This window comes from Danio rerio, chromosome 5, assembly GCF_052040795.2.
Source record: "Danio rerio strain M-AB ecotype USA chromosome 5, GRCz13ab, whole genome shotgun sequence".
In the NCBI taxonomy this organism is placed as follows: domain Eukaryota; kingdom Metazoa; phylum Chordata; class Actinopteri; order Cypriniformes; family Danionidae; genus Danio; species Danio rerio.
In genome coordinates this window covers 10,561,982-10,578,030 of record NC_141025.1, presented here as the reverse complement: position 1 = coordinate 10,578,030, position 16,049 = coordinate 10,561,982, and the positions used below count along the sequence as shown (strand labels likewise).

At 39.3% G+C, this 16,049-nt stretch overlaps 1 protein-coding gene across 4 annotated transcripts in view; it reads left to right on the top strand.

Annotated features, from left to right (window-relative positions):
* The window catches only part of ddr2l (discoidin domain receptor family, member 2, like), a 99,621-nt gene that overhangs the window by 24,600 nt on the left and 58,972 nt on the right, over window positions 1–16,049 (top strand). For all 4 annotated transcript variants that reach the window (XR_015490723.1, XR_015490722.1, XR_015490721.1 and 1 more), the window contains exons 2-5: window positions 8,407–8,510; window positions 8,585–8,687; window positions 12,014–12,242; window positions 15,609–15,756. Coding sequence is in view for 1 of the 4 variants with exons in the window: in XM_087253162.1 (XP_087109288.1) it covers window positions 8,450–8,510; window positions 8,585–8,687; window positions 12,014–12,242; window positions 15,609–15,756 (541 nt within the window). In the remaining 3 variants the exon portion in view is untranslated. The remainder of the gene's footprint in view (window positions 1–8,406; window positions 8,511–8,584; window positions 8,688–12,013; window positions 12,243–15,608; window positions 15,757–16,049) is intronic.

Sequence of the window (16,049 nt, the reverse complement as noted above, 5' to 3'; positions counted from 1 at the left end):
CATATCATCAGAATCTTATAACGGCCTATGCCTAGTGGCTAATTTGTATGAATTTGTACAATCTCACTCATACAATTTAGTTTGATTTGCTCATCCACCAATGACGGTAGGGTTTGATGTCATGCCTCTTTTTGAAAATCATACATTTTCCTAATGCCGAGTTCAGACTGCATGATTTTCAAAGTAGCCGTGTCACAGATGTTTTCACACTGCATGACTATCTGGGCTAGCGTTTCGTCGCTGCTTTGTTTACACTGCAAGATGGATCGGCGACAGGGACTTTCACATTGCATGACTTTACTATAGGAAGAATCGCTGACAACTTCATCCAAACTACGTCTCACAGCCAAAAACACGTAGTATATCTTTTGTTATTAACTACATAATGAGAAAGAAGCCTTTAATAGGGTAGAACATGTACATGTTTGCTCACCTGGGTTTAAAGGGAATTAGCCATTTCTCCTCAACGTTGATAATAAACTACTTTCTTTCTGTATGAAACGTCAAACGTACACAGTTGCTCCTGAGTCCTGTCAAACCTCCACTAGTTTTTCCTCCATTTCGTGGGTCCAAATAAACCCAAAAAGAGCGCTTTTAACTTCTCCCCCAACCTCCCGCTGGCCTGCAGCAGGTATACACACACGCACACATAAGTGAAAGCTGCTCTCTCATTGGCTGTAGGCGATCGCTGATGTTATTTTCAGTCAAAACTCATTTCACACGGCATGATTTGAATCGCCGACAGCTCCAGATATTCAGCACGCCAAATATCTCACAGGCATCGGCGACTCATCGGCGATTCTCTCAGATCGCGTCTTTGATAGTTCATACTGTGTGATTGTCACTCACGTGCACGAGCAGCGATTTGCCTGTGATTTCAGGCATTTTTCGGCGATTTCTCAAAACCTGTCGGCGAGCCAAAATCAGGGCTAAAATCATGCAGTCTGAACTAGGCATAAGACTGAACTCGGAGGAAATTGCACGAATACGGCACTAAACTGACAAAACTTAAAATAGTTACATTTCCACATAAGATCAGGCTGAAGTTCCAGTTAAATTCTGAACTCAAACTTGGGATCGTCGTTCCATTTATTGGATATTTTTGTCTGTTTTTGTTGCTTATCATTCAAGTGGAATCATTCATCCTATCTTTCTGATCTGTAGCACAATTCATCCACATGACCCACTGTGATGGTTCGCCTGTGATGTTGTTTTGTAAGGACCAAACTCTGTGAACTTGTGATGTTGCAAGTAATGGCTGATGATGGTTTGTGTGTAATTGTCTCTGGGGTAATGGCTGGGGCGTGATGCACTCATGAAATCGGACACATTCCTGCGGTCTGAGGTTTGAGGATACAGAGAGACCCTCCACAGTAAACGCACTGAAGTCAACACACTTTCCACACTGTCGGTCCGAACAACAACACCAGCATTTATCTCAATCTTTCCAGTGCTGGTGCTCAATAGCAGATTTTCCATTAGGGTTGCACGGTATTAGAGGAATATGATTTATTGTTGTATTTTGTTTCAATTCAATTCAATTCAGCTTTATTTGTATAGCGCTTTTACAATGTAGATTGTGTCAAAGCAGCTTCACATAAATGGTCATAGTAACTGGAACAGTGTGGTTCAGGTTTTAGTGTTTTAAGTTCAGTTCAGTTCAGTTTAGCTCAGTTCAGTGTGATTTAATCATTACTGAGAGTTCAAACACTGAAGAGCAAATTCATCGATGCGTAGCTCTACCAATCTTGAACCATGCGAGGCAGTGGCGACAGCGGAGAGGGAAAAAAAACTTCACCTGATGGGAGTGAAGAAAAAAACCTTGAGAGAACCAGACTCAGTTGGGCACGACCATTTTAATTTCTCCGCTGGCCAAAAGTCTTGTGCAGAACTTCATTCGCCGTGGTTTATGCTGGAAGATGGCCTCAATGAAGACTCGTCTGTCCCTGGAGCGTCGCTGGAATCAGACTCATGTTCTCCACTCCCCACGACCATCAGCGCAGCAGCAGCTCAGGATATGGCCTGGTCCCGGATATGGAATCCTTGGGATCATCACGTCGCTGGTCTTGGATCCAATCAGTGACTCCGCCTAATCTGAGGACCTCGGGATGAGTATCCCCAGGTGAAAATAGAGAATAAAGAGAATAATTAGCGTAGCTGCTGTTCATAGTGTATATAAGCAAGATGTAGAAGCCAGTGTGGAACCCGCTAGGTGATGCACTGAGTGTATGCTTTACTAAACAGATAGGTCTTTAATCTAGTTTTGAACTGGGAGAGTGTGTCTGAGCCTCGGACATTACCAGGAAGGCTATTCCAGAGTGTAGGAGCCATGAAAGAGAAGGCTCGACCTCCTTTACTTGATTTTGCTATTCTAGGTACTACCAGAAGCCCTGAATTTTGAGATCTTAAGGAGCGAGTTGGTTCGTAGCGAGACAGAAGGTTGGTTAGATAAACAGGAGCTAGATTATTTAAAGCTTTATAGGTGAGAAGTAATATTTTAAATTCAATACGAAATTTAACAGGCAGCCAGTGTAAGGAGGATAAAATTGGGGTTATATGATCATATTTTTGTGCAATATAAAGTTGGAGTCAAACTTATTCACTTTTGTGAATTTATTTTTTCTTTTTCAGATGTTTCCCAAATGATGTTTAACAGAGCAAGGACATTTTCACAGTGTTCCTATAATATTTTTTCTTCTGGAGAAAGACTTATTTGTTTTATTTCAGCTAGAATAAACATAGTTTTCAAGAGTTCACACTTAGATAATGCTTGACTATTTAAGCTAGTTTGGCATGCTGTCCCGGGAGAGAACCCTGAGCTCGGTGATAGATGAGCCCAAGGCTCCCGTCTGGTCAATAAGCATTTGGAGGGATATGAGATCAGGTAGTTCTCGATAGCTTCCCAAAATACATCACTAGTTGGGCTAGTTTGTAGTAAGTGCTTATGACTTTAACTTTTGTTGCATAGTTTTTGAGTGTGGGAGGAAACCGGAGTACCCGGGGAAAACCCACGCGAACACGGGGAGAACATGCAAACTCCGCACAGAGAGTATCGGTTGGCTCAGCTAGTGTTGAACCAATGACCTCCTTGCTGTGGGGCAACAGTGCTAGTCACCGAGCCACCGTGTCGACCAAACTGAGGAGGAGGGAGAAGGGATGGATGAGGGGGTTTCCAAAACAAAGTTTAGGCTGGATATTTATATTGAATTTAGAGTGATCCGATTGGCTAGTTAGTGATTAGTGATAGGGATCAGTTGTAGTCAATCCTATCACGTGCTCCTCTCGAAATTAGTTTGAGAAACTTCACTTAATTTTTTTAAACCATTTTAGGGTCAGTATTATTAGCCCCCTTAAGGATTTTTTTGATAGTCTACAGAACAAACAATCGTTATACAATAACTTGCCTAATTACTCTAACTTAACCTAATTAGCTTAGTTAAATGGCACCTCAAGCTGTACAGAAGTGTCTTGAAAATTCATTCATTCATTTTCTTGTCGGCTTAGTCCCTTTATTAATCCGGGATCACCACAGCGGAATGAACCGCCAACTTATCCAGCAAGTTTTTACGCAGCGGATGCCCATCCAGCCGCAACCCATCTCTGGGAAACATCCACACACACATTCACACACACACACTCGGACAATTTAGCCTACCCAATTCACCTGTACCGCATGTCTTTGGACTGTGGGGGAAACCAGAGCACCCGGAGGAAACCCATATGCCACCTATGAGTCAAGAGTTATAAACCATTCATTATACATTAATAACGAAACTTACTAATTTGGTAATAACTTTTGACAGCACATGCTAATTTTGAATCGAGCTCAAATTATTCCTTAGGTGATGCTGAAAACAGATACCTCATATGCCATAATTGCCAAAACTTTTTGTCCGCCATTTTGAATTTGTTCAAAAACGTTCTCTTTCAAACTCCTCCTTTTTTTCACCAAATTTGACTCACGTGATCTTCAGACCTTGCTGGCAGAAAGTTATCAATTTTGTGCCAATAGGCAATACAATTGTTGTTTACTGCACCGACAAATGTGCTGGTACAATGCTAAACTGCATTAGAGGCTGTAACTCTGCAATCCTTATACATATTGACACAAAACAATGCGTGTCATTAGCCCCTTTCACACAGTGATACCGGTAAATATCTGGAAAATTTCCGGAAAGACTTTACCGGTATATTGAAAAAAGCGCTGTTCACACAGGCGAGGAAAAGAGCATTCACACATCCATTCCAAAATACCGGTAAATTCTGACATCATTCACCACAAATGAGCTTTAAACGGCTGCGCTTGTATTTGTAAACATTTGACTAAATTACAAACTCTGTGAATAATCAATATTGTGAACAACTTTCGCAGGATCACTTTCGCATGTCGAGATGTTCATAATATGTGCGTGTGCAGACGCTCACAGGCTGTTTCACAGGCACACGCAAAGCTTGAAGGTAAACAAACAACGGCTTATCATAAGCATCTCATCGATGATTATTTACACAGTTGGCATTAAGAAGAACATATAAACGTGATCTGACTAACTTCTAGCAGCTAAATGTGTCTGGAAAAATATTCAAAGGCTTTTATCCTCACAAACCGCGCGGACGTAAAGGCGTCTGACTGTTGTGATTGGCTAAAGCAGACGTCTCACGTCAGCACGTTCTAGACGTGCACGCGCTTATTACGGGAATCTTCCTTCTGCATTCACACAGCGCAGCATTCCGGCAAATTGCCGGTAATGTTACAACTTCTCTTTCCGGAAAATAGCCAGAACGAATTTACCGGTATTTTCAAAAAGGACCTGTTCACACATACAACCTTTCCGGAAAATTGCCGATAATTTTCCGGAAAGGTCTGTATGTGTGAAAGGGGCTATTGTCAACACACTTACCACGTCACATAAATTTGGTAACAGCGCCACCAACTGGTCAAGAGCTACAAACCAGTAAATTTTTTAAATTCTTATGTTTTTGCTTACATTTCCAGTTAAATGAACTTCAAATTTATTCAGAACTCATTGTTTCGCTTGATCTGCTGCTCTATAGAGCTTGCTGATCATGGCCTCTGGGATTGCTTGGCCCCACAATTGCTGTTTGCAGCTATATTTTGTATTTATTTTTTGCATGGCTGTCAATGGCTACCAATTTCCAACATTATTCAAACTATCTTTTGTGTTGAACAGAAAAAAAAAAAATTGAACCACTTGACCTTGAGTTAATGATATGTACATTTTCATTTTGTGGTGAACTATCCCTTTAATTCAATCATCCTAAGTGTATGCTTGTCTAAATCTGACCTTTAAATTTGCAATAAATATGATGTTTGAACTTTAATGATAAAGAGATCTGGAAATGAGTTTTAAAGTCCCGACTGAGGTTTTGGATGGAAACATCTCATTATTATGGGTGTTTTATAGCTTGTCTTTATGCGAGAGAGCAGGTCTTTGTGGGTTTAAAGAAACCTTTTATGAGATAACCATGTCACAGAGTTCATGTCACAGAGTTTATGTTCATCAAACCAAGATTTATTTATCAAATGGCGCAATAATTTTGGCGCGCATGAATAATTGCTGGCTATAAAAGATTATTGTTCACTTAAAGTTTTATGTGCGATCTCACATGAATACAATGCCATGGTATTTTATATAATGTTTTTACAATTCTAGGCTCAATGATGCTTTGTGTTTTAAGAAAGAGCCTCTTTTATTCGTCACTAATGAGAAACTGACTCTCAATGAAGGCCAAATTTCTCAGTGATTCCCGGCCACATCTGCTCTGGCATAGTTTGCATAGTTAGCATAGCAGTGATGCTAATATGACCTGCGGGTTCCCACAGGACTCGGAAAACCCAGAGGACTTTGCAGCTGCATGTGCAGAAAAACATCAGTTTACATTAGCTTTCTGACAGTCAGTTTAAAGGGTGCTCAATCAGCTATTTTTGAAGTCTTGGTTGTGTTTATGCATTGTAACATGTTTGTGCTGTTTCTCTGTTCTGTATTTCGGTGCATCACAGTCCATTGCCGATGCTTTCTATAAACAATTTGATATTTTACTTCACAGCACAATAACTCTTGTTATAAAATGTCTAAATATATTTATATTTATACATTATTTGTAATACATTTTTTTCCTTTAGTACAAGCAGTCAGATATATGAACTGTACCTTTAAAAACTCAAGTACACGCACAGAACAACATGAGCATTTATAGCAAATAAACTAATGTAAATATCCCTTTCACTTTATGAGCCATGGCGAGCGAGTTCTTACACCCCTATGATTGGTCACACGCTTAAAAGAAAGGGCTGCGATTGACTGCAATGCTCTGTGGCTGTTCACCTATGAGTGACAGTGACGATAGACACAATGGAGAAAACCCACTCTGCTGACACACGCACTAACAGAAGTAACGATGTAACAGTCGAGAGGTGAGGAAACGTTACCTCACAAGTCAAAGGTCCACAGTGAGTGAGTGAGTGAGAGAGAGAAAGAGAAATGGTGTTTACTTTCATTTTCTCCATAACAGTAAAACTTCTGTTGTAACTTAATGTATATATATATATATATATATATATATATATATATATATATATATATATATATATATATATATATATATATATATATATATATATATATATATATGTGTGTGTGTGTGTGTGTGTATATATGCATATAAATATATATATATATATATATATATATATATATATATATATATATATATATATATATATATATATATATATATATATATATATGCATATATATGTATATATATAATTTTTTAAAGGCACTAATCTTATAAGTAAACTGCATAGTTGCAATCTAAACTACTACATTCTCGACTAAAAAAAGCCTAAAAAATGCATTATGTTGTCTAACAGCAGTAATATTTGTCAAACTGTAGTGTCTTTCTGCTTGTTGCTGACTATGTGGGCGGAGTAATACACAAAAGTGAAGGGTGAAGAGGCCTTTGTGTGATGTTACTGGCAAAATGTTACACAACTATCAGTCAAACAGATTCAAGCACCAGACAGAACTGTTGTTTCTATTTATCTATGTATGAATAAATAAATAAATAAATTAATTAATTAATTAATAATTATCAATTTATCAAATTAATTTAATAGTTTTTCTTACTATTACTATCAATATTATTATTATTACAAATGTGTTCTTATTAAATATGTAAATATTTTACCATTTTATTGTCAAATAAAAAATAAGAATTTAAGAAGTATCAAAATTAATTATTTAATAATTTTATTACAACAAAGAAAAAAAAGTAATAATAATAATTGTTGTCATTTTAATAATAAAAACTATAATTATGTTTATTATAGTTTATTATTATAAATATTAATAATAACAACTCAGACAACAACAACAAAATATTGGTATTAAAAAATAACTATTTGTACTATTTTACAGTCAAATAAAAATGAATATTTAGGAAATTAGTAATAATTATTAATTGAATGTAGAGATAATTATAAATACTGCGAAATGAAATAATTCATATATCCATAAAATAACTGGCCGCAAACTTTTGAAAGGTAGCGTATATCCAACAAAAATCTTGGTAAATGTACTACATGTTGCGTGTGTGCTTTCATTTTGTCAAATGTCAAAAGGGGACTTGAATGTGTATTTAACATTTAATATGAAAAACAAATCAGTTTCTCTAATTCATTAATCCTATTTTTAATGATAAAGGGTTGTACACAAGTCTGTAGTTTGATCTGCAACCTATTAATAATAATAATAATAATTCCTTACATTTATGTAGCTTTTTTCTAGAAATTCGAAGCGCTTTGCAAATTTTTGGGAGGGAATCTACCGGATCCACCACCAGTGTGCAGCGTCCACCTGGATGACACGACGACACCCATATTGCGCCAGACCGCACCCAACACACCAGCTGATGGGTGGAGAGGAGACAGGGTGATAAAGCCAATTATGATATGGGGACGGTTAGGAGGCCATGATGGACAGAGGCCAGTGAGGATGCCAGGGTGAAACCCCTACTCTATTTTGAAAGACATCCTGGGATTTTTAATGACCACAGAAAGTCAGGACCTCGGTTTAACATCTCATCTGAAAGACGGTGCTCACTGAGCAGAATAGAGTCCCCTTCACTATACTGGGGTGTTAGGACCCACTTACACGGCAGGTTAAGCGCCCCCCTAACACCATTTGCAGCAACAACCAAGCTTTCCCATGTGGTCCAGGTACTGATCAGGCGCAACCCTGCTTAGCTTCAGTGGGCGACCACGTGAGAATTGCAGAGAGCTAGCTGGCGGCTAGTCTAGTCTTAATCAATGCATGTCTCTGTATTTGATATCCTCATTTCTGCTTGGTCTTTGTTTAATGAGTTATGTGTGGTTGTGTTTTTCAGAGATGTAGTCTGTACTCTGGTCTGAAGACTCTGAGGTCTCACTATGCTGCTTTATCTGCTGCCGGCCTTCTTACTAACACACACCAATGGCCAGATAGACCCAGGTAACATTGCATTCACACACAAATATAAATCCATCCTCACACAGACACTAACTCATACTGTGCTTGTTGAACAGCTCACTGTCGGTATCCTCTCGGCATGGAGGATGGCAGGATCAAAAACGACGACATTACAGCCTCCAGCCAGTGGTACGACAGCACAGGCCCTCAATATGCAAGGTAAGTCACATTTAATAAAAAAAAAACAATAATTTATAAGTTACAAAAAAAAAAAAACATTGGCAGCACATTGGCTTAGTGGTTAGCACTGTCGCCTTAGCAAGAAGATCGCTGGTTCGAGGCCCGACTGGGCCAGTTGGCATTTCTGTGTGGAGTTTGCATGTTCTCCCCGTGTTGGTGTGGGTTTCCTCCGGGTGCTCCGGTTTCCCCCACAGTCCAAAGACATGCGCTATAGGAGAATTGAATAAACTAAAGGTTGCAGCTGGAAGGGCATCCGCAGTGTAAAACATACGCTGGATTAGTTGGCAGTTCATTCCGCTGTGGTGACCCCTGATGAATAAAGGGACTAAGTCAATGGAAAATTAATAATTGCGTAAATGAATAATTGCGTTTGTGCACTCTTGTTTTCTTTATTTACAGAGCACATTAAAACAACAGATGTTGACCTAAGTGCTTTACAAAAAGACCAGCATACAAAATCTGTACTTCTATCTATACTATAAATCATACTGATGGGAAGTTCGGATCATTTTACTGACTCGGATCTTTGAGTCTCGTTCATCAAGATGAACGAATCTTTTTTCGAGTCATTTCGTTCATTTGGTTCAATTTGCCAAAATGTTATTAAAACCTTACGAATTGCTTCCGAACACATCTACAACTAGCCCAAAAGGTTGATCACACGACAAATAAGTCATTAATAAAGACTATAAGAAGGAGAACATAATAATTCAATGTTTACCTGCTCTTTTGTCAATAAAGGCATTTTTGTCTCTTTGCTCAGCTCACCTCTTCATGTCTTCAAATGTCAGTGGCAGTCACATATAATCTTAACCAATGTACACAGTCTGAGTCGATAGGAGCCATGATAATTAATTCACCTTTCAAGTCTTGAGTCGTTCAATAATTACGTGACAGAATGACTCAAACACGAGGACTCGAGAGATGAACGGTTCAATTCTTTTTCCGGCTCTAATTGCGTATTATTGGCCTGTGAGGAACGAGTGACTCAGACCCGATAGAGGACTTGAGAGGTGAACGGATCAATTCTTGTTCCGTCTCTAAATGTGTATGATTGGCTTCTCTCTTTCCGCGATGAAGGACTCGAAATATGATGAAGACTTGAAATGGACGATACCACCTGCACAAATGTGCGCACGTGCGGATGAACGAATCACTCCCTGAGAGGACTCGTAGTTCCCGAGTCATATTGAAGATTCGTTTCAAAATGAACGAATCGTTCATGAACGACCCATCACTAATAAATCTATACTATATATATATATATATATATATATATATATATAGTATAGATTTATAGTATAGTATAGATGTTGTATGCTGGTCTTTTTGTAAAGCACTTTGGTCAAAATCTGTTGTTTTTAAAGCAAAATATATAAAACAGATTAAACTTAATTTTTTGCAATCAAAAAGCAAGAGACAGAAGGTGATTTTTTTAAATGAGGCTTAAAAGCACCCAGGGAATAACATGACCTAGTATGTAAAGGCAGACCATTTCACAGACGGGGGGCTGTGACAGAAAAAGCCCTGTCACCTCTTGATTTCAACCGTGTTTTGGGAACAACTAGCTGAAACTTGTTTTCCGACCTGATTGGCCTCAGTGAAGTATGCCAGTGAAGAAGCTCACCGATGTAAACAGGTGCTAGACCATTCAAACCCCGTAAAACAAGTAACAATAACTTGTATTGAATCCTAAATTGGACTGGAAGCCAGTGAAGAGATGATATAACTGGTGAGATACTAGAATTTATTTATCCCAGTTAAAAGCCTAGCAGCTGCATTTTGAACTAGCTGCAGGCGTACAATTGAAGCCGGCGAAACTCCTGAATACAAAGAGTTGCAGTCGTCCAATCTGGACATAATAAAAACATTGATTCAAGTGTCAATTTGGCAATGTTGCTTAATTCATAGAAACCACTTTTGATGATTGAATTTATTTGCTTGTCAAACTTTAACTCTGTGTCAAAGATATCTCCAGGACTTTTTGAGTGACTGTGGACCTTAGGCTTGCACGAACCTAATGGACCCTTCACTAAGCCCCGCCCTCCTTAGTTACTGTTGCTAAGCCTGTCAAGCTTTCGTGCCTGGCACGGATTTTTTAATGTGTGTGCGCCGGTGTCAGACATTGCCAGGGATATAATGTCATTTTTGGTGAACAGGTGAGATATCCGAGAAAGCCAGACAAAAAAGGACTGCAGTATTCATTACAGGAGTATATTCACCACATAATAGGCAACCGATTAGAGAATAATTCAATCAAAATTAAAGCTAGCTTAGCCTAGCTGCCTCATACGCTAACCAATCAACTGTTTAGCTCATGCACAGCAGGAGAGGTGACATTTAAAAATAATCTAATAATAAATAAGGAAACTGTGATTTCTATTGATTATTGTTGTGCAATGAAATAAAGCGTTAATAATCGACGAGGAAACACGCATGACAGTGCTTTTAGTACATTCAAGAACAGCCAGAAAAGGGAAACTGATGTATTTGTGCTGAATATTAGCATCATGTACAGTACAATGTACAGTAAGTTACCTATAACTGTCAGTATGATTGTGTGCTCTTTAGAAATGAATGAAAAACAGCTGCTGGTAAAGTATATTGATCGCAAGTGCTCAGTTTGTGATCATATCTCAGTTTTGTTCTGTTGATTTGTAATTTCAAATATTTGTAGCTTGTAATAAGATGGAAATATGAAGTTCAGTAAAGTTAGTAACAGATTCGCAGATTTGTATTTGGGCGGATCAATAACTCATGTCATGACCTATTCGCTATTAGTATGACTAAGTTTAAGCTTAAACGGAGCATTACTCACAATATCGATCGAAAAAAAGGAGTAAGACAGCTGTGAAACATTACCAGCTTTGTGTTTTTGTAGGAAACACAGTTTAGATCTGTTTAGGGTAAGAGGTGTGTGAGTTATTGCCGTCTATCACTGAATGTCAGGAATATCAAAACAAAACCAACTTAACTCCGCTCCTATAGCGCCCCTCACAGAGCTTGATCCCCGCTGCCATCTCTCCTCTTGGGTTTTTGGTTTTGAAAAGGTAAAAAAATTCCACCATCCCGTCCAAACTTTAAGGATACCGGGTATCAGATTTGCACAATCCATATGCACTCGCTTGAAAGCTCGACAGAGCCCCTGCGCATAGCTACAGTTGCTAAGCCACGATTGGTGGGTGGCGGTTTTTGGGTGTGGGTGTGTAAAACAAGAGTTTTCTCCCATTTTCTCTTCTGTAATAATACATAACTATATCATATTTTTTTTGTGTGTGTGTGTGTGTGTGTGTGTTTGTGGTCAGGTTGAACCGTGAGGAGGGAGAAGGTGCCTGGTGTGCTGCTGGTCAACTGCAGCCCTCAGATGTTCAGTATCTTCAGATTGACCTTCGTCAGCTCATCTTCCTCACCGTTGTTGCCACACAGGGACGCTACGCTCGCAACTCCGGCATCGAATTCGCACGCAAGTACCGTTTGGAGTACAGCAGAGATGGACACCGCTGGATCTCCTGGAGAAACCGCTTCGGCAATGAGGTGCTGTATTTTATAGACTGTTAAAGATCATTTATGTATACAGTTAAAGTCAAAATTATTTGCCCTCCTGTGTTTTTTTTTTTTTTTTTTCAAATATTTTGCAGTCCAGTAGAGCAAGAAAATGTACACAGTATGTCTGATAATATTTTTTCTTCTGGAGAAAGTCTTATTTATTTTATTTCAGCTAGAATGCAAGCAGTTTTACTTTTATTTTAAACCATTTAAAGGTTAATATTATTAGCGCCCTCAAGCAATATTTTTTGTTTGTCTACAGAACAAACCATCATTATACAATGACTGACTAATTATCCTAGTTAAGCCTTTTAATGTGACTTTAAGCTGTAAAGGAAGTGTCTTGAAAAATATCTACTGCCATTAGAGGTGTGAACCTATACTGGTCACACAGTTCGGTTACGATTATCATGCTTTCGATTCGGTTCAATTCGATATCTCGGTGCATCACGGTGCATTGACGATGCTTTTCATATACAGTGTTATATTTTAGGGGGGAGGCTATAACAAGCTGTCTGTATAAACACACAGACACACAGCACCACACTGTCTCTCATTCAAACACATACACAAACATAGACAGCACCTAAGTAACAAACACGCACACACACACACTTAAGCCCTCGCAACAGGGAGAGCTCGCGCTTAGCGGAGCAGAAAAACAAAAAACAAAAAACGAAAAAAATAAGCACTTTTCCGACGATCCCTTACTGAGAGCTCCTCTCAGCGCGAGCTTTCCTGGCTAAACACATATTGCGAGGGCTTAAACGGAGCAGTGCTCGTAATGTCGAGTGAAAAAAAAGAAAGACAGCTGTGAAACATAACCAGCTTTGTCTTTTTGTAGGAAACACACTGTAGGGGCTCTATTTTGACGGTCCATGCGCAAAACGCAGGGCGCAAACGCTTTCAGGACGTGTCAGAGCGCATTTTTGCTAACTTAAGGATAGGAAAATGCGCTTTGCGCCATGGCGCATGGTCTAAAAGGGTTGAGTTTATTTTCTTAATGAGTTATAGCTGTGTTTTGAGAATAAACCAATTGGAGTCTCATCTTCCATTCCCTTTAAGAGCCAGCTGCGTTGCGCCATAAGCGCATTTTGAGGTAAAGTAAGTTCACTTTCGCTTTTGCTCTCGTGGATAGGGAAACCTTACCGCACAAACATCAATTAGCCTATAAATAAGTAATTTCGTTTGTTAAGCGCAAAGATTTGTTTCAAAACTAGTTCTGAATTCAGTTCTAATTTCCAGCAAACTAATAAATGAACAATAATAACCAAGTGTGGTCAAAATAGTTATTTCCAAATACACATGCTGTGCCCCATATGGTCTAAAATTTGACAGGTGGACAAATCTAAGCTTGTTTTTAATAAAACAAATATAAATATGGATATAATAAATAATACTGCTAATAATAATAACATTATACAAAAGCAAATTGAATGAACTGAACTCCCGAGATGAAGAAAGTAAGGCAGTGGTTTTTAAATTCATGTAGGCTAGAAATTAATATGTTTTGTAATATTTTAATCATTTATATTTATATCCTATATATATCCTTATTATATCCTCTATATATATCCTTAATAAAGATATTTGCGTATTGCTCTACATCTTGTGTGTAGTGTGTTAGCCAGGCGCACATTGCGCCAGACAATAGACAGACTTTGTTCTGGTCTAAAGATCAGACTATTTACAGTTTCTCAAAATAGCAACGCGCCAAAACACGCCTGCTTTTTTAGACCAGAACGCCTATGGGTGCACATTTGAGCGCAAGTGCATTTGCTATTTAAACAGCATGGTGCAACACCTCAAAATGACCCTTGCGCCAAGCTTAAAGTAGCAAAAGAGTATTGCGCTGCGCCATGCGCCACATTGCGCCGGGTGTATGATAGGGCCCTAGATCTTTTTAGGGTGAGAGGTTTTGGAGTTATTGCCGTCTATAACTGAATGTGTGTCAGGAATATCGAAAACAAAACCAACTGAACCGCGCTCATTTCTGGCGCCCCCCTGGACATACAGCGCCCTTAGCATTTGCCTATGGTGCCTATGCCACGGGCCGGCCCTGAGTTGGCTGAGTGTTGTAAATACTCGCGCTCACCTCCCTCTCGACAGAGTGCATAGGAGATAAATGACGTCAGTACATAATTACCGGTTATGATTATTACTGAACTGATACCTTATTGTCTGCGTCTGCATCACGGTGCACCGAAGAAACAATTAATTTTGACACCCCTAGCTACCATCATGGCAAAGATAATGAGATAATGCAAAGATAATAAAAATGAGTTATTAAGCATCGATAACCTTTTTTCATTTTGAGCATTATAAACCCTTCGTTGATAATAAAGCCCAAAGTGTCTTCTTTCCAAAGATACATGAACTGTGAATGTAGACCAACTTATTCAGCAACTGTTAAGGCTGATTTATACTTCTGCGTCAAACGCCAGCGTATGCTACGGCGCTGACGCATAGCCCTTCGCCGTGGCCGTCGGCGTGGCTGACGTGCACCTCTCAAAAATTGTAACTACACGTTGCAACGACGCGTAGCGCAAGCTCTGTGATTGGTCGGCTTGGTAGCGCTGACGAGTGTGGGCGGGACCGAGAGCCGCGCGAATGGCGCGAGCGATTGTTTACAAGTGTGGAGTCCTGTGAAGGAGCTCCGGATGGAAAGTTTTGTTTTGTGTTTACCTCATAGTTAAAGTTGTTGCACGTCTGCCGGTTCCTGCCTCAAAATGAGCGAGTTTGAGCCACTTGTACATTCAGTAAGTGTTCAGGAAAAGCAAAACAGAAGCGAAGAAACTCGACACAGAGGAACATTTACACCTCACTGCCAACTAGCGTTTCGGAAGTGTTATTGCAGACCAACAGAGACAGCGCGCAGAAGTATAAATGCACAGCTGCGCGCATTGCCTGCGCCGTGAGTTACGCCGGTCACTTGACGCAGAAGTATAAACCAGGCTTTAGCGCCCTATCCCTGCAGCATGACTTTATATTCTATACTGTACATTATTTCTGTTAAGTGACAAGACTTTTGTTCAAGCAAAGTCAGATCTTACTGTCCTAATGAAATCATTCAAAATCAAAACATGACCATATTTTATTTTGGTAAAATAAGCGTAATCTAGAGGTCTTTCATGCCTTTATTTGCCTTTCATCTAAGCCACTTCTGATACCAAGTGATCAACTAGCAGTGAAGTTATTATTTGTTGTTCCTAAAACTTGGATAGGCGACAAGACTTTTGTCAGGTTGTCTATTATGTAAACTTTTATTTTGCATGTGATTAGTCACGATTAACTATCTATATTAACAGTGTTGCACATATGAGCATACCTTATTGTTGAACTACTGCATTTCAGATTATAATGGGCAATGTGAACACCTACGACACTGTGGTGCGAGATCTCCATCCTCCCATCATCACTCGATTCCTGCGCCTGATTCCTGTCACTGACGCCGTTCACACTGTGTGTATGAGAGTGGAGCTGTTTGGGTGCGCCTGGCAGGGTGAGTCACTAGAATCAAACACAATACATTAAACAGTCGTTTTATTATTGCAAAGCAGGGGCCTCATGTACAAAGACTTGCGCTGAATTCATACTAAAACATTGCGCACGGACAAAAAAAAAGCTGTAAATGTGCGTACGCAGTAAACAAATCAGATGTTTGAAACACTGCGTACATGGAATCCCACGCATATTCTCTTAGTACATCCGAATTGATGTGAAACTGAGCGCAAAACCTGCCTCCCTCCTCCGTATGAATATGCTAATGACTCCACTTTGGCGAAACCAAACAAA